This window comes from Ammospiza nelsoni, chromosome 26 (assembly GCF_027579445.1).
Source record: "Ammospiza nelsoni isolate bAmmNel1 chromosome 26, bAmmNel1.pri, whole genome shotgun sequence".
Classification (NCBI taxonomy): Eukaryota; Metazoa; Chordata; class Aves; order Passeriformes; family Passerellidae; genus Ammospiza; species Ammospiza nelsoni.
In genome coordinates this window covers 495,147-517,595 of record NC_080658.1, presented here as the reverse complement: position 1 = coordinate 517,595, position 22,449 = coordinate 495,147, and the positions used below count along the sequence as shown (strand labels likewise).

Below are 22,449 nucleotides of genomic sequence, written 5' to 3'. Positions count from 1 at the left end.
CCAGCCGCCGGTCGTGTCCCCCACGGCCCCGCGTGTCCCCGTGGCCGCCGTGACCCGCAGCGAGCGCCGAGGAGCGGCCCCAGGGGACACGGCCGTGCCCGGCCACCACCACTGCTGTCACCGAGAGCCACGGGAGACCAGGGACACATTCACCGACCCCTGGAGCCATGAGGGACCAGGGACACATTCACTGTCCCCGAGAACCATGAGGGACCAGGGACACATTCACCGACCCCGGGAGCCATGAGGGACCAGGGACACATTCACTGTCCCCGAGAACCATGAGGAAACAGGGACACAATCCCTGTCCCTCCCCAGAGCGTCCCACGCCGGTGACACAGGGGCGGGGGTGCCGCACACGGAGGGATTTGGGGAGGGGGATCCTTTCCAGCACCCCCCGGATGCTCGGTGGGGGTGACCCCGAGTTTAACCCCACTTAGGGCGCGGGCTGTCGCCGTCCCCGGCGCAGATGGCTTGTGACAGCGCCGAGTCCCCCCCGGCGGGCGCTGCGGCGGCGCTGGCCGCGGCGGGGGGGCCCGCGAGCCCGGTGTCACCGCGCGTTGGCTCCGTCACCTCCCCGCAGCGCGGCGGCGGCTCCGGGGCGGCCCGCGGCTCCCGAGGGCCCGGTGGCGCTTGTCGCGGCGCGGCAGCCGCGGTGGCGCTGGGCACATGGCAGCCGCGGCCGCGTTTGTGTTCGCGCTGTTCGCGCCCGGCTCTGCCCCCCCGCGCCGCCAGCTGAGGCCGCGGCCCCGCCACGGCAGCGCAGAGCCCATCGTGTCACCGGGACCGGGGACACCGCGGTGCCTCGGCCGGGAGGGGACGCGGCGTGGCCTTCCCCTGGGTGTGGAGGGCAGGAGGTCCCCGGGCACTGCGGGTGCCACCACCGCCGTCCCCAGGTGTGGAAACCTCCGGGAAACCTCCGTGAGAGGCCAGGAGCTGCTGGCACGGGTGCGGGACAGGGCCAGCGGGCAGCGGGGACAGCAGGGCAGTGACAGGAGGGGCAGCAGAACCCGGGGGACACAAGGAGCAGCCCTGCTGGGGGTGTGGGTACCCCAGGGGGAGGCAGGGACAGGATTGAGGCACCTGGGAGGGATGGGGGACACTGGAGGGATTCTGGAACACAGCTGGATGCAGGTACCCAGGGGCGATGCTGGCACCGGGAACACATGTGGATACCCATACCCAGGGGTGATGCTGGCACCGGGAACACATCTGGATACCCATACCCAGGGGCGATGCTGGCACCGGGAACACATCTGGATACCCATACCCAGGGGCGATGCTGGCACCAGGACCCCCAGCTTGATGAAGGCACCCAGAGTGACCTGAGGACCCCAGGGAGGTGCTGGCACCAAGGTGATGCTGGCACTGGATTTCCAGCCTGGGCATGGCCACCCAGGGGTGATGCTGGCACCCAGGGGTGATGCTGGCACCGGGGTGATGCTGGCACCATGCCCGCAGCTGGGTGAGGGGCCTGGGTCACCTCAGTGTGATAAGGGTGGGTTTGGGCATTTGGGGGGACCCAGGCACCCCTTGGCAGCAAACCCGGGTTAAGATCCCAGCCCGGAGCAGGACAGCTGTCCCCAGGGGCGGCGGTGCCAGCGGGGTCCCTCCCTCCCTCCCTCCCCCTCATTCCAGCCCCTCCATTTCTTATAAACGCCTCTGGCGGCACGGCGCCGTCACTCGGCAGCGCTGGGCTCGCGGTTCCACCCCGGGGCTCCGGCTTTGACTCACACCGGATCCCCCGCACCCCCGGGGCGCCCACGGCAGGAAAAAAACCCTCCCGGGGCGGCCAGCCGGGCCCTTCCCCGCAGAGCCGTTTCCTATAAACCCGGCCGGGGGGACACGGGGATGGCAGCGCGCCCCCCGCACCGGGCTGGGGGTCCCTGCAGCCCCCCGGGTTTGTGATCGCGGGGACCCCTCAGGAACGGCCGGGATGAGACCCCAGCCCCACCTCAGAGCGCATCAGAGAATCCCGAGCGGCTCCTGCGGCCGGGGGGCACCAGGAGGGTCCCGTCCCCCCAAAGTGTCCTCGGTGCCTCCCTCCCTGCAGGGGAAAGCGGCCCCGGGCAGCGAGAATTGTTTTGTTTTTCCCCTAAATGATAAAAACACTGAGAAAAGGGAAAAAAAAAAAAACCAACCCAACTGAAAGGTGGAAAAAGAAACCTTGAAGGTGCCCGAAATAAGAGGGGGTTTTGCTGGGAAAAACAATGAAATGAAGATGTTGCATAGGAAATGGTGCGGTGTCACCCGCTGGCATGGGGACACGGGGACACGGGGACACGGGGATATGGGGATATGGGGACATGGGGACATGGGGACACGGCGATATGGGGACACGGGCACACGGGGATATGGGGACACGGGGACACGGGGACATGGCGATATGGGGACATGGGGACACGGGGACATGGGGATATGGGGACATGGCGATATGGGGACATGGGGACACGGGGATATGGGGACACGGGGACACGGGGGAAGGACACTGGGGACACGGAGCCAGGTGTGTCCCACCCGGGGTAGGAGACACAGGCAGCGTGGGACGGTGCTGCACAGCCCCGGGTGGCCCTGGGGACAGTGCCCTGTGACACCCCCGGCGTTTGGAGGGGACAATTCCCCCAGGGGTGCTCCCACGGCGCTCGGACAGGCGGCAGGTGACAAAGCGCGGCCCCTGTCCCCCGCAAGAAGCCCCCACAGTGCCCCCTGTCACGGTGAGGCGGGCCTGGCCTGTCCCTTGTCACCGCAGCTGGCACGGCCAGGCCGCACGGGGCACCCGGTGCCTCCAGCCGGACTCGGGGCGCCACCGAGAGCCACCAAACGCCGCCGTGTCCCCTGTCCCGCACCGTGGGGACAGCGCGGCCGAGGGGGCTCAGGGTGGCCCTGGGGACGCTGCGGGGGTGGCACGGCCGGGACACCCCGTGGGACAGCGCTGCCAGCACAGGCACAGCCCAGCGCTGCGGTTGGCACCTCGGGGGGGTCACAGGAAACGGGGCCACCAACGCCCCCCCCGGACACCCCCACTTCCCTCCGCAGTGGGCAGCGGAGCCGGCGGGTGGCAAAGGGAAACTGAGGCACGGGGGCGGCCGTGGGAGCCGCTGCCTCCCTCTCACACTGGGGGGGCTCAGAGCCTCCCCACGGGGTTCAGAGGGGGCGCTGCGTCCCCACCCCGATGGCGGGAGGTGACAAAAGGGCCAGCGCGGCCCCGAGCCACGGCCGGCGAGCCCCGCGGCCACCGCGAGCACCCCGGGACAGCCCCGGGAGCCCCGGGAGCACGGGGAGCCCCCGGCGGCGGTTTTGGGGCGCTGGGAGCCCCCAGACTCACTGGAGCGCGGCGGGGACGCTGCTGCCGCAGGTGGCACCTCCTGAAGGGACCGCGGTCTGGGGGGCCCGGGGGGGTCCCCGCGGTGCCGGGGGGAGCCCGGCGGGCCCTGAGTCAGCGGCGGCCGCCCCCGGGGGAAAGCGGGGCCGGGAGGGTGCCGGGATGAGTAACGGCAGCGCCGTTTGGCATTTATCACGTGATTTCAAAAAAAGAGAGAAAATCCGGGGGCGAAGGTGGGGCCGGGCCCCCCCGAGAGCAGGGAGGCCCCGCCGCGCCCCCGCCCCAGCGCTCCCGGTCCCGGCTGGGCACAGCCCGGCACGGCTCGGCACTGCCCGGCCTCGTCCCCACGCGTCCCTATGGGGACCCGTCCCTCCGGGGGTGTCCCCGCGCCCCCCGGCCCCGCCGGGGCTGCCGGTGCCCACCGGGGGCGGGGATGGAGCGGAGGGCGGGCAGGGGCTGCTCTTCCTGCGCCGTGCCCGGGCACGCGCGGCGATGCGGCGCCGATAAGGCTGCGGCACCGCGCTTATCTCCTTCGCACCATCGGCCCGCAGCGCTGGGAGCGCCTTCGCACCTGCTGGGGCCGGGCTGGGACCCCCCCGGGGCTCCGCCCCTGCCCGGGGGTCCCGCAGCGCTGCCCCGGCCCCCCCAGCCCGCAGGAGGGGCTGTGGGACCCCCAATAACAGCGGGGAGGGACGGACAGATCCCCCTGCCCAGAGCCCCCCAGGAACCCGGGAGAGCCCCCCGCCATCCATCGCCCCCCGTCCCCGGGTGTGGCCGCGTCCCTGCTGTCACCCCGAGCCTGCTCCGACTGTCCCGTTCTGTGTCACCCGCCCGCCCAGCCAGCCCCAAACGGGCCGGGAGTGCAGGACCCCCCAAACCTTCACCCCCAGGACCCCCCAAACCTTCACCCACAGGGAACCCCAAACCTTCACCCACAGGGACCCCCCAAACCTTCACCCACAGGGACCCCAAACCTTCACCCCAGGACCCCCCAAACCTTCACCCACAGGGACCCCCCAAACCTTCACCCCAGGACCCCCCAAACCTGTCACCCTCAGAGACCCCCCAAACCTTCACCCACAGGGACCCCCAAACCTTCACCCCAGGGACCCCCAAACCTTCACCCACAGGGACCCCCAAACCTGTCACCCCCAGGGACCCCAAGCCTGTCACCCACAGGGACCCCAAACCTGTCACCCCCAGGACCCCAAACCTTCACCCGCAGGGACACCAAACCTATCACCCCCAGGGCCCCCCGACCCCAGCCCCATTCCCGCGGGACACCTCCAGCCGGACCCCCCCTCTCCCCCCCAGGACCCCCAGAAGGAGAGGCCCCCGCCCCCTCCGAGGCGTTCCGGGCGGGTTTTATTGAGTCGGGGGTCGCAGCGGGGGCGGGTCCCTCGTTCCGGGGGTCCCGGCGCTGTGGGTGGGTGGGGGGTGTGCGCTGTGACACGGGGGGCACATGCAGCGCGAGCGGCCGGGGAGGGGACAGCGCTGCGCCCCCCCTCTCCCGGCGGCTTTGAGGTAGATCGAACGTGGGGGGACGGGGGTGACGGGGCGGGGGGCTCGGGGCGAGCAGCCGCCTGCAGCCCCGTTGAAGCGGGGTCTGGGGGGGCTGCCGGGGGGCTGCGCTGTCCCCACGCCGCGCGGGGGGGGGCCGGGGGAGCCCCAGGGAGCCCAGTGCAATGTTGGGGGGCTGGGGGGTCCATGCTGCTCCTCCGGGCTCGTTTCTCAGCAGCATCGTTGTGGGGAGGGGGGAAATCCGGGGGGTGGGGGCTGCTTTCAGTGTAAAAGAGAGGAAAGATGCTTGAACCGGCGGGACGAGGCAAAGGGACCGAGGACGAGCAGCTGCCCCCGCTCCCACCCCCGGCCCCAGCTGGGACCCCTCGGGCCGGGGCAGGGGCGGCCCCCTCCCCTCCCCTCCCCTCTCCTGCTTCCTGGGGGCTCGGCCCCTCGGACCCTCCCTGAGATCGAGCAGCGACACTCGAGGGGACAGAGGACACCCAGGGGCACACACGGGTCCCCTGCGGCCACCGCCTGGCACGGCGTGACCCTGGAGCACCCGAGCCTGGCACGGGAGTGGGGCGGGCGGGGATGGACCGGCTCGGAGCGGGCCGGGGGCTCCGGGGGGCTCTGGGTGGGGCCGGGGGGGCTCAGTCTTTCCGTAGCTACTGAAGACTTGGAGGTATTTCGGGAGGCGGGCGCTCCCGGTGTGTTTCCATGCAGCATCCAAAGGTGGGGAAGGGGGCGAGGCTCAGATCTTGCTGTTCTCCAGGTGCGAGTCGATGTGTTTGACCAGGGCATCGTCCGGGTAGCCGATGGGGAAGGCCAGCTGGCACAGCGGGCAGCTCCGCACCTCCGAGTCCACCGTCTCCAGCAGCAGCTGCAGGGGCACGGGGCGGCGCTGAGACCCCCGCGCTGCCACGTCCCCTCTGTCACCCCCTCCGTCACCCCCCATTGCCCCCAGCCAGCCGGGCGACAAACGGGGAAACTGAGGCACGCCGCCTCTCCCCGGGGTACCACCTCGCCGGGGGGGTTCCCTCGATCCAACCCACCCCAAACCCCACGGGGACATCGCGGGGCTCCTCCTTACGTTGATGGAAGGCCAGGACTGGGCGTGCTCGGCGCGGGCGTAGGCGGCCGCCGTCCGGTGCGCGGCGTCGGCGTCGGGCGCGGGGAATCCGGCGCAGAAGGAGGCGCAGCGGATGGCGCCGGCCTCGGGGCTGGGCGGGCTGGGCAGCGCCCACTCCTCCTCGTCCGACGACTGCTTCTCGAAGCGCACGTGCTCCTCGAAGGGCTCGTGGGCGCTCAGCGGGGCCCCCGCGGCCCCCAGGTAGACCTCGCCGTAGGGCCGGTGCTTGGGCAGCGTGGAGGCCTCGGGCTGCAGCCAGAGCGAGCGGCTCTGCTGGTACAGCGCCACGTTGGTCACCTCCGAGTAGCTGCGGCGGCCCTGGAAGCCGGCCTTGATGTGGCGGCTCGAGGGCTTGGCGTAGGGCAGCTCCATGCGCTCGGCGGGCAGGCGGTGCGGGGACGCCGCGCCCGGGGCCGGGCAGGGCGGCGGCGGCGGCGCGGGCGAGCGGCGCTGCTGCCCCGGGGACTGGCTGGGCGGCGGCACCGGCGAGCGGCGCTGCTGGGCCGGCGACTGGCACGGGCCGGGCGCGGGCGAGCGGCGCTGCTGGGCCGGAGATTGGCTCGGGGGTCCCGGCGAGCGGCGCTGGAGGGCGGGGGATTGGCACTGCGGGCGGCCCGGCGGAACGGGCGAGGGGCACTGCGGGGCGGGCGAGCGGCGCTGCTGGGCCGGCGAGTGGCACTGCGACAGCGGCGAGTGGCGCTGGCCTGGCGCGGGACAAGGGGGACGCGCGGGAAACGCGCCGGGTTAGCGCCGCGGCTTGGGAAGTGAGGAAATGGGGAAAATGTGGAAAATGTGCCTTGACGTCCTGGGGCATCCCAGAGGGAGCGGGGGGGATGCGGCCGTGGGGACCCCCGGAGGGATGGGAGATTCTGGGGGGGGATGCAGCCAGGGATGGATGGTCCCAGGGATGGATATTTTGGGATGGACACTCCCAGTTATGGGTGGTTTTGGAATGGGACATTCCCAGGTGTGGATGATCCCACATATGGATGCTCCCAGGCGTGGATATTTTGGAATGAGACGCTCCCAGCTATGGATGCTCCCAGGCATGGGAGAATTTTGGGATTGGGAGGCTCCCAGGTACGGCTGCTTTGGGATGGATACTCCCAAGTATGGATGCTCCCAATTATGGATGTTTTTGGGCTGGGATATTCCCAGGTATGGATATTTTGGAATGGATACTCCCAAGTATGGATGCTCCCAATTATGGATGTTTTTGGGATGGGATATTCCCAGGGATGATGTTCTAGGGATGGGACACTCCCAGGTATGGATGCTCCCAGGTGTGGATATTTTGGGATGGATACTCCCAGATACACCCAGCTAGGGACGCCCTTGCTGTGGGACACTCCCAGGGCTGGGCACCCCTGGGGACTGACACCCACCAGAGCTCACCCCCACCCACAGGCTGAGCCCACCCACCCATTTTCCCAGTGATTGTGCCCCCGTCCCTGCCCGGCAGCCCCCGGGTCCCCCTTACCCCCGTTGAGGCTCTTGTCCTGCAGCAGCGCCCGCAGGATCTGGCTCTGCAGCGAGCTGAGGTTGCGCAGGCGGCACAGCTCCTCCGTCAGCTCCGTGTAGGCCAGCGCCAGGTTCACCCTGCAAGGGGCAAAGGGGGCCACGGGAGAAACCCTTCAGCGGGGATTAAATCCCATTGAATCCCTCGGGAGGGGTTAAATCCCTCGGGAGGGGTTAAATCCTCCGGCGGGGATTAAATCCTCCAGCAGGGGTGGAATCCTTCAGCAGGGCTTGACCTCCCCCTTGGAATTTTGGTTGGTTTGGTTTTTGGTTTGGTTTTTTTAATAAATACAGCTTAAAAAGGTTTAGGGCTGCTGCCTGGATGGTGCTGCCAGCATTCCTCCAGGAAAGGGAGGGAAATAATGGCCCAGGGTGAAGAAAAGCCACCTCAGGGTGTCTGAGGTTCCCTCTCTCCACCCCGGCCAATTCCGAGGACAATTGTCCCGATCCAGAGGACAATTCCCAAAGGGGACACTCTGCGGGTGACACAGCCCCGGGGACCCCCAGAACCAACTCAAACCAAGCCAAATTCACTTTTCTGACTCCGAAGGGAGAAGCGGCGGCCGCGGACCCGCCCCGGAGCAGCCGGGACGCGGCGGGCGCGGCTCCCCCCGCTCGGAAGCGCTGCCAGAATCTCAATTCTGCCCCAAGCCGGTGTCGCTTTCCGAGCCATTCGGGATTCTCGGCCGGGACGCGAGAAAGGGGAGAGAGGAGCCGCGGGGCCGGAGCTCGGCTGTCCCCTCTCGGTCCCGCTGAGCCGTTGTGACACCGCGGGCACCGGAGCCGCCGCCGTAACCGCGGCTGACAGCGCCGGGCCCCGCCGCGCCCCCGGGCACCGCGGCCCGGAGAGGTGGGAAAGGAGCGGGAGAGGGGGAAAGTGAGGAAAAGGGTGAGGGAGAGGAGGGGAAAGAGCGAGGGGGGAAGGAGGAAAATAACACAGAGAAAAAAAAATCAAAATAGAGAGGTGAAGAAGAAAAGGAAAAGGAGGGGAAAGAAAAGTAAGGAAAGGAGGAAAAGAAGGAAAAGGAGGAAAAGGAGGAGAAGGAGGAAAAGAGGGAAGGGAAGGAAAAGAAGGAAAAGGAGGAAAAGGAGGAAAAGAAGGAAAAGAAGGAGAAGGAGGAAAAGAAGGAAAGGGAGGAAAAGGAGGAAAAGGAAAAGAAATAAGGAAAAGAAAAAAACCCTCAGGGGACACCCACAGGATGTCACCTTTGTGTCCCCCAGGCCCCTTTTTGCTGCAGAGCTGGCGGAGCCAGGGGTGGGGACATGCCCGGCATTGGCACCCATGGGTGCAAGAGTCATTAAAACCCACACAATCTCCCCAAAAACGCGGGGCGGGGAAGTGGGAGGGGTGGCCTGACCCCCCAAATCCCCACCCTGCTCTTTCCAGGGCTTTCCTCGAGATTTGGCTCCTGGTTTTTCTCGGGAGGGAGAACAAGAGGGAATAACTGCGAGCTGAGAAAGCCAAAAAAGTCAAAACCTCAGAAAACAAACCAAAACAAAGGAAGATCGGGACGCGGGGGGACCCCCGCCCCAAGCACAGCGCGGCAGAAGCACCAGAAAATCACCCGGAGATGGAAAACGCCGATAAGGCGCTTTTCACACCCAAAAGAACAGTGCGGAGAGAAGCAGGTGACACAAAAGAGCTGAATCGGCACGAAAAGAGCGCGCAGGGAAAAGCTGTGCCCGGGGAGGGGGTGAGCAGCCAGCCCTGCCTCAGTTTCCCCGTCCCAGCGTGGTGAATTTGGGCTTGAAACATAAAGATTTGGGTGATCGGTTAATGGAGATATTTGGCAGTTTTCATCTCCGCGGGTGTTGCGGGAAAGGGGTGGGGGCGATCTGGGGGTGAGCTCGGGTGATGGAATTTCATGGAAATGAGGGAATTGATGGAAATTGAGGGAATTCAGGAGGGGAAGGGAGAGGCGGGAGCTCCCCCCGGATCCCCCGGCTCGGATCTGCACCGGGGCGACAGAAACGGCGACGGCTTCCAACACCTCCGGAGCAGGAGGGGCCGGAGCCGGCCCCGAAACGGCGCCCGAGCCCCTTCCCGGGCCGCGCGTCACCTTCCATCCGTCCGCAGCTCGGGCCCGCTGTCACCGCCCGCCGTGGGGACCGCGGGGACAGCGCCCCCGCCCCGGTGCCACCGTGAGACCTCGGGGGCTTTGGGGGGGTTCCGGGGAAACCGCGACTGCCCCCGTGCCGCTCGGTGCCGCTCGGTGCCGCTCGGTGCCGCTCGGTGCCGCTCTCTCGGCAGCCGCGAGCCGTCAGTGCCCTCTGGAGGCAGCGCCGAGCCCACACCGGGCACCGGGACAGCGCACGGACACCGAGACCGGGCACCGGGACAATGCACGGACACCGGGACAGGACACAGGGACAATGCACGGACACCGGGACCGGGCACCGGGACAATGCACGGACACCGGGACTGAGCACCGGGACAGCGCACGGACACCGGGACCGGGCACCGGGACAATGCACGGTCACTGGAACCGGGCACCGGGACAGTACACGGAGACCAGGACCGGACACAGGGACAATGCACGGACACCGGGACCAGGCACCGGGACAGCACACGGACACCGGGACCTGGCACCGGGACAGCACACGGACACCGGGACCGGACACCGGGCCCCGGGCACCCCACGCCCGCAGCCCCGCTCAGCCCCAGCCCCCGGGGCGCAGTTGGTGATTTTGGGGTGCGGGATCCCCCCATTGCAGCTCTTCAATGCGGGGAACCCCCCGTGCAGAGGTGTGGGGTGGCCGCCGTGCCCCATGGCCGGTCCCGTGTGTCCCCACCCCCCCTGCTCCCCCCAGTCCCCCCCAGTCCCCTCCCAGCACTTACTGGTCGTCGCCCACCTTCTTCACCCAGGCCATGTCCCGCTCCGACTGCTCCTGGGGACAGCAGAGCCCCCTCAGCACCAGCACCGGGCACGGGGGTCCCAAGGGGTCAGGCCCTGCCCTGAACCCGCTCCCAGACCCTTCCCAGCACCCAAACCCCACATATCGGGAATGAGGGGTCCCAAGGGGTCAGGCCCTGCCCCATTCCTTCTCCCAGACACTTCCCAGCAGGAAGAGGGGTTAGGGGGGTTTTTTAGGGTCAGGCCCTGTCCCATTTCCCCTCCCAGACACCCCGTGGTACCCAAACCCCAGATATGGGAATGAGGGGTCCCAAGGGGTCAGGCCTTCCCCTGTTCCTTCTCCCAGACACTTCCCATCACGAAAGGGGGATAGGGGCGTTTTGTGGGTCAGACCCTGCCCCATTCCTTTTCCCAGACACTTACAAGCAGGAAGGGGGTTAGGGCGGTTTTTTAGGGTCAGACCCTGCCCCATTCCTCCTCCCAGACACTTCCCAGCACCCAAACCCCACATATCAGGAATCAGGGGTCCCAAGGGGTCAGACCCTGCCCCATTCCTTTTCCCAGACACTTACAAGCAGGAAGGGGGTTAGGGCGGTTTTTTAGGGTCAGACCCTGCCCCATTCCCCCTCCCAGCCCCCGCCCACCCCAGCCGGGCCCGCCCCGCCCCGCACCTGCTCGCGGCTGTCCTGCAGGTGTTTGAGCTCGGCCTGCAGCCTCTCGCACTCGGCCTTGAGGTGCTCCTCGCGGTGCTGGGCGCGCTGGTTCTCCTGGCGCGCCGCCTCCAGCTCGGCCTCCAGCCCGCGGCTCTGCCAGCCCCCGGCGCGCTCCAGCACTGCGGGCACGGCTCGGCTCAGCCCCGGCGCGGCCCGGGGCTCCGGGGGGCGCGGCGGGGCGGGGAGGGGGCGGCTCACCGTGGCTCAGCCCGGGGCCGGGGTGCAGGGCCATGAACGGCACGTCCTGGGCGCCCAGCCCGGGGAAGGCGCCGCCGTCGCGCTGCCGCAGCTGCTGCTCCAGGCTCCGGATGCGGCTCAGGTGCGTCTCCACCAGCGCCCGCTGCTCGGGGAGGGGACACGGGGGACACGGCTGAGCCTCGGCCGCTCCCCGGGGCTCTGCTGGCCCCGCAGCCCGGCACGCGCGGATTTTGGGGTCGATTTTTGGAGTGGGGTCCATCCGCTGACAGTGGCGTGGCTGGGAAAGGGGAGCTGGGGGTGCCCGGGGGACACCGGAGCCTCACAGGGGGAGAGGGGAGATGGATAAACCCGAGCATCCCTGAAACCCCAACGAGGCCCAACCGCCCCAAAGCCCCGCAGCCCCAAGGACGGGGACACCACGGGCCCGGTGCTGCGGTGGAGAAGGGACAGGGACCCCGCTGGTGGCCGTCACCCACCATCTCTCCCAGCTCCGTCTCCAGGTCCGCCTTCTCCACGCACAGCTTCTCGTAGGCCTGGATCATCTCCTCCAGCTGCTCCTCCCGCTCTTTGCTCTTCTGCAGCTGCAGGGGGAACACAAGGGGGATTTAGGGGCGGGTCTGGGGGTGGTGGCCGGCTCGGGGACCCCCCAGAGCCCCCCCAGGCCCCCTGTCCCGCTCACCTCGTGCTGGAACTGGTTGAGCTGCTGCTGCAGCGACGCCTTCTCGCTCTTGAGCAGCGAGTTCTCCTTGGCCTCGTAGAGGGAGAAGATGTGTTCCTCGCCGAACTCACCGATCAGGGGGTACTGCGGCCACGGACGGGCGGTCAGCGGGGTCCCCCCGGCCCCACGCGCCCCCCGGAACCCCCAGACCCCTCACCTTGACCTCGTACATCTTGAGGCGGCGCTTGAGCGTGGAGTTCTCCCTCTCGAGCCCCGTGAGCCGGTTCTTGATGTCGTCGTAGGCGGTGATGAGGGCGAAGTGCGAGGCCGAGCACATCTCGCCCGACAGGTCGGTGTTGGGGCTGTCCAGCCAGTCCTCGTCCGGCCCCAGCGCCTCCTGCGTCAGGATGCTGATGTCGTCCTCGAACATGGAGTCCATGTCCTGCCTGCGGGGACACGCGGGTGACACCGGGGCAGGGCTGGGGACACCGGGGTGGTGACACAGCCAGGGCAGCACTGGGGACACCGGGGTGGTGACACAGCCAGGGCAGCAGCTCTGGGGACACCGGGGTGGTGACACAACCAGGGCAGCAGCTCTGGGGACACCGGGGTGGTGACACAACCAGGGCAGCTCTGGGGACACCAGGGTGGTGACACAGCCAGGGCAGCGCTGGGGACACTGGGGTGGTGACACAGCCAGGGCAATGCTGGGGACACCGGGGTGGTGACACAGCCAGGGCAATGCTGGGGACACCGGGGTGGTGACACAGCCAGGGCAATGCTGGGGACACCGGGGTGGTGACACAACCAGGGCAGCTCTGGGGACACTGGGGTGGTGACACAGCCAGGGCAATGCTGGGGACACCGGGGTGGTGACACAACCAGGGCAGCAGCTCTGGGGACACCGGGGTGGTGACACAGCCAGGGCAATGCTGGGGACACCGGGGTGGTGACACAGCCAGGGCGGGGTCTGTGGGAGCTCAGTGGCACCCGGTGACAGTCCCAGGAGCTGCCACCAGCAGCAGCAGCTCCAACCCCACGCTGTCCCTGGGGTGACAAGGGGACACTGGCCATGCTGTGCCATCACCTCTGTCCCCAGCAGGAAAAGAGGGGACAGAGGTCCTGGCACCGCCAGGCTCCATCAGCACCAGGATGGGCGCAGAGAGCACCCCCGGGGGGACATGGTGACATTGCTGCCGTCCCCTCGGGGGAACGAGCACCAGAAATAGCGGCCGGTGCCGCACGCGAGCTGCTCCGGCCTCCCACGCCTCGCACCGTGCCCTAAATACCGGGGCTGTGCTCGCCCCGGGAGCCACCGGGCTCCTGCCACTGTCCCCAGCCCCTATCGAGGGTCCCCCTGGCTCCTGTCACTGTCCCCAACCCTCCCAGGGTCCCCCTGGCTCCTGCCACTGTCCCCAACCCTCCCAGGGTCCCCCTGGCTCCTGCCACTGTCCCCAGCCCTCCTGGTGTCCCCGTGGCTCCTGCCACTGTCCCCAGCCCCTCCGGTGTCCCCCTGGCTCCTGTCACTGTCCCCAGCCCCTATCGAGGGTCCCCCTGGCTCCTGCCACTGTCCCCAGACCCTCCGGTGTCCCCCAGCCCCAGGCAGGGACCCCGGGCAGGCGCAGCCCTGGCAGAGCTCTGCTTGGCGCCGCCGCACGAGTAATTCACGCACAGCGCTGGCGGAGGGAGCAGAGACCTGCAGGGGACGGGGAGGGGACAGCGCGGCCCCCTCGAGCCGCTGGTGGGGCCGGGGACAGCCCGGGGGTCCCGAGGGGAATAAATGAATAAATCACGGACCGGGGGTCTTAAATCCACCCCCGGGGTGGTGACAGAGGGGACACAGCTCTGCTCGGGCAGGGAGGGCATCGCCATCCCCCCCCGGGGAAACTGAGGCACCCCCAAAGCCAGGATCAGACTCCCCGAGCTCTGGGGACCCCCCAAATGAGGATCCGCGGAGCCCTGGGGTGTCCCAGGCCCTGCCAGCAGGACCACGGCAGTGACGGGACCCTCCGTGTCCCCAGCCCTGCCCAGAGCCCCCCGGGCCGTCCCCGCTGCCCCCCGGCCTGCTGTGCCTCAGTTTCCCTGGACACCTGCCTTGCAGCGGGCCCCAGGCGCGGGGCGAAGCGGCGCGGGCTGGGCAGGGCTGCGGGGGGCACGGGCTGGCACAGGCGTGTCACTGGCGTGTCACGGGCGTGTCACTGGCGTGTCACTGGCGTGTCACAGGCGTGTCACTGGTGTGTCACTGGCGTGTCACGGGCGTGTCACTGGCGTGTCACAGGTCTGTCACTGGCGTGTCACTGGTGTGTCACTGGCGTGTCACTGGCGTGTCAGGGGCTGTCACGGGCGTGTCTCAGGCGCGGGAGCCCCGGACATCGGCCGCGAGCCGGAGCTGCTCTCATCGGGGTCCAGGCGGGGTCCCCGCCGCTCCCTCCGCGCTGCCAGCCCCTCCTCGAGGCTGAAAATGCCTGGGGGAAAAGCAGAAATGAGGTTTGGGAAATGAGCAAAAATGGGGCTTGGGAAAATGCGGAAATGGGGTTTGGGAAATGGGCAAAAATGGGGTTTGGGAAAATGCAGAAATGGGGTTTGGGAAATGAGCAAAAATGCGGCTGCAGCTCACCGGGACTGGGACACTGCTGGAGGGCTCGGCCGGCTCAGGGCTCCGGTGGGAACGGGGATGGGGAAGGGACCGGGAACAGGAACGAGAATGAGGATGGGGATAGGAACGGGAACGGGGATGGGGATGGGGATGGGGATGGGGATGGGAACGGGAACGGGAACGGGGATGGGGATGGGGACGGGACAGGAAATGGGGATGGGACAGGATGTGCCAGGCTGCGGGTGCTGCCGGGCCTCGGGCCCCCACAGAGGCTGGCCTGGGACAGGCCTTGCCCCCCAAACCTTTTTGGGGTCCGCAGGATGCGCTGGGCGGGACCCGGCCTGGGGCAGCCCCCCCTGCCCCGACCATTGCTGGGACCCCCCCGCGGCTGTCCCGGTTCTGAGGGGCTGGGGGGGCGCGGGGGGGTCTGGGGGCTCCGCCACGGCCACGAGCGGGGGCAGCGGGCGTGGGACCGGCGTGGGACCGGCGTGGGACCGGGGGAGACCCGGCGGGAAGCGGGGACGGGTGGAGCGCGCCCCCGAGCCCCGGAGGCAGGCCCGGAGCGCGGGTGAGCGCGGCCGGGGGTCGCCATAGGGTGAGCGGGGGGGGTCCGGCCTGCGGCGGCCCCGGAGCCTCCGGGAACCGTCCCCGAACGCCCCCGGGCCGGGCCGGGGCCGCGCCGCGCCGGGGGTCGCCGGGGGGGGGAACGGGGACGGAAACGCAGGAGGGGACCGGGGCGGAGCCGGGACGGGATGAGGATGAGGATGGAGCCGGGGATGGGGATGGGGATGGAGCGGGATGGAAGCACGGGCGGAGATGGGCACGGAACCGGGGATGGGGATGAGGGTGGGGATGAGGATGCGAATCCAGCAGGGGATGGGGGTGAGGATGAGGATGGGGATGGGGATGGGAATGGAGCCGCGGGTGAGGATGAGGATGGGGATGGAGCCGCGGGTGAGGATGAGGATGGGGATGGAGCCGCGGGTGAGGATGAGGATGGGGATGGAGCCGCGGGTGAGGATGAGGATGGGGATGGAGCCGCGGGTGAGGATGAGGATGGGGATGGAGCCGCGGGTGAGGACGCAGCGGGGATGCTGGAGGCGGCGGGGGCAGATGGGGCCGGGGTCGCGCCGCGGCGGGAGAGGACAGGCCCGGTGGGGCGGGGGCTGCCCGCTGCGCCCCCCCGGCCGCTCCCGGTGCCCCCGGCCCAGGCCCCGCACTCACCGGCGCTGCTGCTGCGGGGGACGCGAGCCCGCATCCCGGCCGCGCGCCGCCGCAGCGCCAGCAGCCAGCCGCCGGTCGAGTGCGGGGCCCCTGCCGGCCGGGGGCACCCCGGGAGCGGCCGGAGCCGGGCGCCAGCGGGCAGCCCCGCCCACCGGGCCTGTCCTCTCCCCGCCACGCGCCGGGGCCGCCCCCGGGGCTGTGACCCCCCCGCCCCCCCCCGGGGCACGGCCGGTACCGGGGATGCTCCGGGGGGGGGGGAAACACCGACCCCCGGGGGGGCAGCACCGACCCCCGGCCCCCTCCCGTGCCCGCCCCGACCCCCCAGGGTGGTCATGGGGTCGGGGGTCCCCCCTCATCCCGGGGTCCCCCCTCCATCCCGGGGGTCTCCCCCTCATCCGGGGGTCCTCCCCTCCATCCCGGGGGTCTCCCCCTCCATCCCGGGGTCCCCCCCTCCATCTCCCGGGGTCTCCCCTCCATCCCGGGGTCTCCCCCTCCATCCCGGGGTCTCCCCTCCATGCCGGGGGTCTCCCCCTCCATCCCGGGGTCCCCCCTCCATCCCGGGGTCTCCCCTCCATCCCGGGGTCTCCCCCTCCATCCCGGGGTCTCCCCTCCATCCCGGGGGTCTCCCCTCCATCCCGGGGGTCTCCGGCACGGCGGAGCCGCGGCCCCGCGCGGTGGGGGTTGGGCTCCCCCCCTGCCCCCGCCCCCCCAGCCCCCCCCCCCCGCCCGAACGTTTTTTATTCCCTGAATCGTTCCCGGAGCCGCTTCCATGATGGAATTACATCTTCACATCTTCTCCCCGGTGCGCAGCGTTATTAATAGCTGCTCTCCTTTCGCCGCCGCTGCCGGGGGCTGCGGGGGACAAAAACCCCCCGGGAGTGGTCACTGCCAGCCCCAGTGCCCGAGGACAGAGCCTGGCACGGCACGGACAGAGCGACGGCAGGGACAGACCCCTGCAGACCCCTCAGTGGCGTCACTGCCACCGCAGATCTCCAGGACAGAGCCTGGAATGACCCACGGCACAGACAGACCCACGGCCCTGAGTGACCCCCGCTGGCGCAGGATTCCTGCCAGGGCCTCGTCCCACCCCAGCAGAGGGCACAGGATGGGGAACAGAGCCCCAGGGATGGGCCAGGGGGGATCTGAGGGACCCCGACCCTCCAAACATCCCTGCCAAGGCCTCTGCAGGAGCTGGGATGGGGAGCAGAGCCCCAGGGATGGGCCAGGGGGGATCTGAGGGACCCCGACCCTCCAAACATCCCCGGCAAGGCCTCTGCAGGAATGGGGGTGAAAGAGCAGCCCCAGGGATGGGCACCGAGGGGGGATCCAGCCCCAAAGCCGAGATGGGGGAGGGCAGCACGGAGAAATCCTGGTGCATGGCTCTGGCACGATGTGGGGAAAGGAACCGCTGGAAAATCCAGCTCGGGGTTTGGGCCCAGGCAGGAGAATCAAAGGGAGCAAAGCCCCAAACTGGGAGCTCCAAACTGGGGTTCCCGAGGCAGACTGGGCATCCTGGAGGGCATCCAGGCTCTGACAGACCCCTGGCACTGGGGGCACCACCCAGGGGTGCCGAGATCCCAGAGGATTCCCGCGGGAGCTCAAACCGCACCACGAGGCCGGGAACATTTTGGGGGGCAATGCCGGGCGGGCACCGGCACTCGGTGGTCGTTCCCGTTGGAATTTCCAGCAGGGAATGGCCCGGGGAGGGCAAAGAGGCCCTGGAATGGCGCCCGAGGGTGGGACAGGACGGGCGGGATCCGGAGGCATCTGCAGGGTCGGGGTCCGCGGGGGTCCGGAGGGATCTGCGGGGATCTACGGGGATCAGCAGGGACAGGATCTGCAGGGATGGGATCAGCAGGGTCCGCGGGGATCCAGAGGGATCTGCAGGGACAGGATCAGCAGGGTCGGGGTCCACGGGGGTCCGGAGGGATTGGAGGGATCTGCGGGGATCAGCAGGGACAGGATCTGCAGGGATGGGATCAGCAGGGTCCTTGGGGGTCCGGAGGGATCTGCGGGGATCAGCAGGACCGGATCTGCCGCTAACAGGGCCCCACAAAGCCCCGAGCGGCCGCTGCTGCCGAGGATCGGCTGCAGAGCGCTTTGAAGCGCAAATGAAGGATTTCCGTCAGGTCGGGAGCCAGTTCGGAAGTGGAAACCATCCCGGAGTGCCCCGATGGATGCAGGGACCGCCCCGAGGGGGCGCGGGGGGTCCCCGGGAGTTGGGGACAAAGCGGAGCTGTGCCAGGGCCGGGAGGAGGAGCAGAGGGAGGCAGGACAGGCCCGAGCTGCTGGAATTGTCCCTGCCCTGGGATTCGGGGGATTTGGGGTCCCCAGAGCCTCCGAGGACAGCGCTGGGTCATCCCATGGGATCCCCTGGGTTTTCCCCCCGGAGCCCGTCGGGGAGAAAAGGGGAGCACCGGGAACCCCCCCTCTGTCCCCCGTGCCGTTTTTCCCTCTTCCCAACATTTTCAGCTGGAAAATCTCATTGCAGAGGGTGACACCGGCTCCGGGGTGTCCTGTCCCCTCCGGGTGACACAGCCTGGGGAAAGGTGCCAAGGCCCTCACGGCATGTCCGAGGCTCCAAAATCCACTCCTGGCTCATTTCCCCCTCCTTTTCCAAGGAAAATCAGCTTTTCCCTTGGAGTAGGGGCTCAGAGCATCAGCCCAGACCCAGAAAAAGGCTCCTGGATAAATCCACGTGGGATCATCCAGGAATGGCAGTGATGTCCCTGTGCTGGGGTGGTGGCACGGATGGCTGCTGTCACCTCCGAGGCTCCAAAATCCACTCCTGGCTCATTTCTGCCACTTTTTCCGAAGAAAATCAGCTTTTCCTTCTGTTTTAGGTGGGAGCTCAGCACATCAGCGTTGGGAAGTGCCAATCCTGGGAATAATCCTGGGAATAATCCTGGCATGTCCCTGGGGTGGTGGCACAGATGGCACTGGTGACACAGCGCTGTCACCTCCGAGACTTCAAAATCCACTTGTGGCTCATTTTGTACGAAGAAAATGAGTTTTTCCTCCTCTTTTAGGGGGCAGAGAGCATCAGGCCGCTCAATCCCAGGAATGATCCCTGGGAATGACGGCGCGTCCCCGGGCCGGGGTGGTGGCACAGATGGCACCGGTGGCACAGCGCTGCCACCATGGATTCCTTACTCCACTTTTTCAAAAGAAAACGAGATTTTTCTTGTCTTTTAGTTGGTAGCTGAGACCATCAGCCTGCTCCTGGAGGAATGCAGTGCTGGGAGCTGCTGATCCCAGGAATGGTCCAGGAATGGTCCCGGGCACGGCGGCGTGTCCCCGCACGGGGTGGTGGCGCAGATGGCACCGGTGGCACAGCGCTGTCACCTCCAGGGCTCCAAAATCCAGGAATGGTCCCGGGAACGATCCCAGGAATGATCCAGGAATGATCCCGGGAATGATCCGGGAATAATCCCAGGAATAACGGTGTGTCCCCACGTGGGGTGGTGGCACAGATGGCACCGGTGGCACCGCGCTGTCACCTCCAGGGCTCCAAAATCCAGGAATGGTCCCGGGAACGATCCCAGGAATGATCCCGGGAATGATCCGGGAATGATCTGGGAATGATCCCAGGAATAACGGTGTGTCCCCACGTGGGGTGGTGGCACAGATGGCACCAGTGGCACCGCGCTGTCACCTCCAGGGCTCCAAAATCCAGGAATGATCCAGGAATGATCCCGGGAATGATCCCGGGAATGATCCAGGAATGATCCCGGGAATGATCCAGGAATGATCCCGGGAATGATCCGGGAATAATCCCGGGAATGACGGCGTGTCCCCGGGCCGGGGTGGTGGCACAGATGGCACCGGTGGCACCGCGCTGCCACCTCCGGCTCCCCCGGAGAGGAAACGCGCGCTCGGCGCTCGGCGCTCCCCTCCCACGGCGTCTCCGAGCGGGGGCAGCAGCCTGGCAGAGCCTCCCGGGAAATGAGGCACCGGGGAAAATTAAAATAAAATTTAAAAAAAGAAAAAAAAAAAAAAAAAAAAAAAAAAAAAAAGCAAAAAAAAAACCAAAAAACCAAAAAAAAACCCACAAAAAATCGGGGGAAACGAAAATGAAAGCGGGTTTTTAATGTCTGATCTGGGAGGTGAATAAACGGATCCTGCCCGGAGTTTTGTGGAGCTGGAGGAGCGCACAGGGCTGGTTCCTTTGATAATTTGATTGATTGATTGGGTAATTAATGAAGGTGGAGCTGCAGTTTTGGGGTTGTGGGGGATGAGGGATTCATCCCGAGGCAAAGGGATTGGGCTGGGATTGAGCGGCTGATGGAGCCGAATCTTCAGGAATTTGGGAATCTCCAGAGGGGAGTCCGAAATCTCCAAAATTTGGGATCTCTGGGAATGCGGGATGCCCAGGAATTTGGGATCCCCAGCACCACCAAATTCCTGGTGATGCAGCCCAAAAAAGCCCCTCAGAAATCCCAACAGATGCTGGAAGAGCTCAGTCCATGCCCAGGCAGTGATGGCATTGAGGACGGGCGGTTTGGAGGAGGAAATTCCTTGTGATACACCCCAAAAAGGCCTCCAAGAAAAAAACCCAAAATAGGCCCAAAAAGCCCTCCCAAACCCCCCAAAACAGGCCCAAAAAGCCCTCCAAAAAACCCCCATAAAAACCCCCAGGAAAGGCCAAAAGATGCACAAAGCCCCCAATCCACTCCCGAAAAAAGCTCAAAAAATGTCCCAAAAAGCCTTCCACACCCCCCCAAAAGCCCAAAAACCTCCAAAAAAGCCCAAGAAAAGCCCACCAAAAAAAAAAAACAAAAACCCAGAAGGTAAAACAAGGTAAAACAAACCACCCCAGAAATGTTCCAAATAACAAAAAAAAAAGCCCCTTAGAAAGAGAAAAAAACCCAAAAAACAAAGCACACAAAACCCCCAAAAGGCCCCCAAACCCAAAATACCCTTCAAAAAGCAAAATAAAACCCAAAAAAAAGCACTCCCAAACCGCTCAAAATGGGTCTTAAAAAGGGCTCAAAAATGCCCTTCAAAAAGCCAAAAAAAAAAACCAACAAAAAAAGCCCCTAAAAACCCTTCAAAAACCCAAAAAAAACCCCCAAAAAACCCCCCAAAAAGGCCCCTAAAAACCCTCCAAAAATCCCCCAAAAAACCCTTGCAAACGCCCCAAAAATGAAGAGTCCAAGCCGTGTTTTTGCACTACTCTCAGTTTATTCTGCGCTGCCTCAGCCGGACCCAGCCCCGGCCCCGGCGCCGCTCGGCTCCTCCCGCCCGGGAACGGCTTTTTGAAATTCCATTTTTTCCATATTTTTGTATTTTTTTTTTTTTTTGTCCTTGAGTTTTCTCTCATTGAGTTGCCCCCGCCCCGGAGGAAAAGGAAAAGGCATCGCTGGGAGGGGATCCCGGGGGGTTTTTCCTCGGATTTGGGATTTTTGGGGTGTTTTGGGGTGTTTTAGTCGGTTCTGCGCGGTGGGCAGAGCACTGAAGGCACATTCATGTCTGATACCCTGTACGAGCCGGGAGGGACACAAAGGGAACCCAAGGGGAAGGGGAGGAGGAAAAATGGGGGGAAAATAAATAAAATAAAATAAAATAAAATAAAATAAAATAAAATAAAATAAAATAAAATAAAATAAAATAAAATAAAATAAAATAAAATAAAATAAAATAAAATAAAGGAAAAATGGAGAAATACGTGGGGGAAAAAAAAAAAAGAAGTTGAAAGGGTTGGGGGAAATGGGAAAAATGTGAAAGGGAAAGGAAAAAATGAAGAAAAAAAGGAAAAAAAGATTTATGAAAAAACAAAGAAAAATTTTAAAAAAGGAAAAAAAATTGAAATAAATGAAAAAATAGGAAAAAATTGGAAGAAACTGAAAAAAAAAAAAAAAGGAAGACAAATAAGGAGAAAAAGAAAACTGGAAAAAGGCAGAAAAATTGAAAAAAAATTAAAAATGGAGAAAAAAGAGGACAAAAATGGGGAAAAATGAAAAATGGGAAAGATTAAAATAAATAAAAGAAAAATAAAAAAATTAAAAGAAATAGAAGTAAAATAAAGTGGAAAAAATAAAAATAGGAAAAATAAAAATAAATAAAAGAAAATTTTAAAAAAATGAAAGAAATGGAAGTAAAGTGGAGAAAAAATAAAACAAAAAGGAAAATAAAAATGGATAGGAAAAGAAAAAAAAAAAATAAAGACAGAAAACTAGGAACAGGAAAAAAACCCAAGAAAAATTAAAAGGGAAATAAAAGAAAAATTCTGAGAAAAAAATAATAATAAAAAAAAGAGAAAAATGGATGAAAATTAGAAGGAAAATTTAAAAGAAATTAAAAGGAAAACCAAAAGAAAATTAGAAAAATAAAAAATAAAAATATGAAGAAAAAAAGGAAAAATAAAATTTAAAAAAAAAGAGAAAACTAAAAGAAAAAATTAAAATTAAAGGGAAAAATGGAAAAAAAAGAGAAGAATTAAAAGGAAAAATAAAACTAAAAAATAAAAAATAAACCTTTTAAGAACTGAGGAGCAAATCCTGCCCATTTTCCTGCTCCCCCTCCCAGGAGCTTTCCCGACACCTCCACAGAGCTGCAAACGAAGTGAAAATTCCAAATCTCCAAACCCTGAACATCCCTAAGGAAAAAAAAAAACTTTTTTATTTTGATTTTTCCCCCCTTTTTTCCTTTTTCCAGAGGAAAAATTCCGCTCCCAACGCGGCGAGAAATTCGGGAACAGCAAAGGAAAAATTCCTTGTGGATTACTGGGAAA

General features: G+C 64.3%; 2 protein-coding genes across 2 annotated transcripts; both read right to left on the bottom strand.

Annotated features, from left to right (window-relative positions):
• Nucleotides 1–777: 777 nt before the first annotated feature.
• Nucleotides 778–5,063, bottom strand: LOC132084006 (basic proline-rich protein-like). The gene is made up of 4 exons (XM_059489000.1): nucleotides 4,536–5,063; nucleotides 3,326–3,984; nucleotides 2,745–2,970; nucleotides 778–1,083 (listed from the first exon to the last, which is right to left on the bottom strand). The coding sequence occupies exons 1-4, from the start codon at nucleotides 5,061–5,063 to the stop codon at nucleotides 778–780; spliced, it is 1,719 nt and encodes a 572-aa protein (XP_059344983.1).
• A 513-nt stretch (nucleotides 5,064–5,576) lies between these two features.
• TBKBP1 (TBK1 binding protein 1) lies at nucleotides 5,577–14,080 on the bottom strand. The gene is made up of 10 exons (XM_059489451.1): nucleotides 13,987–14,080; nucleotides 12,114–12,338; nucleotides 11,918–12,040; nucleotides 11,715–11,819; nucleotides 11,239–11,380; nucleotides 10,999–11,159; nucleotides 10,312–10,361; nucleotides 7,435–7,553; nucleotides 5,916–6,658; nucleotides 5,577–5,705 (listed from the first exon to the last, which is right to left on the bottom strand). Exons 2-10 carry the CDS (start codon nucleotides 12,333–12,335, stop codon nucleotides 5,577–5,579), a joined length of 1,794 nt encoding a protein of 597 aa, XP_059345434.1. The 5' UTR covers nucleotides 12,336–12,338; nucleotides 13,987–14,080.
• Between the last annotated feature and the right edge of the window lie 8,369 nt (nucleotides 14,081–22,449).

What these genes read in the sequence shown, in the direction of transcription:
- LOC132084006 (XM_059489000.1), bottom strand. Translation starts at nt 5,063, where the DNA reads ATGCTGCTGAGAAACGAGCCCGGAGGAGCAGCATGGACCCCCCAGCCC. An exon ending in TGGTGTCCCTGCGGGTGAAG is followed by an intron (nt 3,985 to 4,535) that starts GTTTGGGGTCCT and finishes GGGGTCCCACAG; the next exon opens with CCCCTCCTGCGGGCTGGGGG. An exon ending in GCCTGGCCGTGCCAGCTGCG is followed by an intron (nt 1,084 to 2,744) that starts GTGACAAGGGAC and finishes CATCCCTCCCAG; the next exon opens with GTGCCTCAATCCTGTCCCTG.
- TBKBP1 (XM_059489451.1), bottom strand. Translation starts at nt 12,335, where the DNA reads ATGGACTCCATGTTCGAGGACGACATCAGCATCCTGACGCAGGAGGCG. An exon ending in AGACGGAGCTGGGAGAGATG is followed by an intron (nt 11,381 to 11,714) that starts GTGGGTGACGGC and finishes CTCCCCGAGCAG; the next exon opens with CGGGCGCTGGTGGAGACGCA. An exon ending in TGCAGGACAGCCGCGAGCAG is followed by an intron (nt 10,362 to 10,998) that starts GTGCGGGGCGGG and finishes TGCTGTCCCCAG; the next exon opens with GAGCAGTCGGAGCGGGACAT.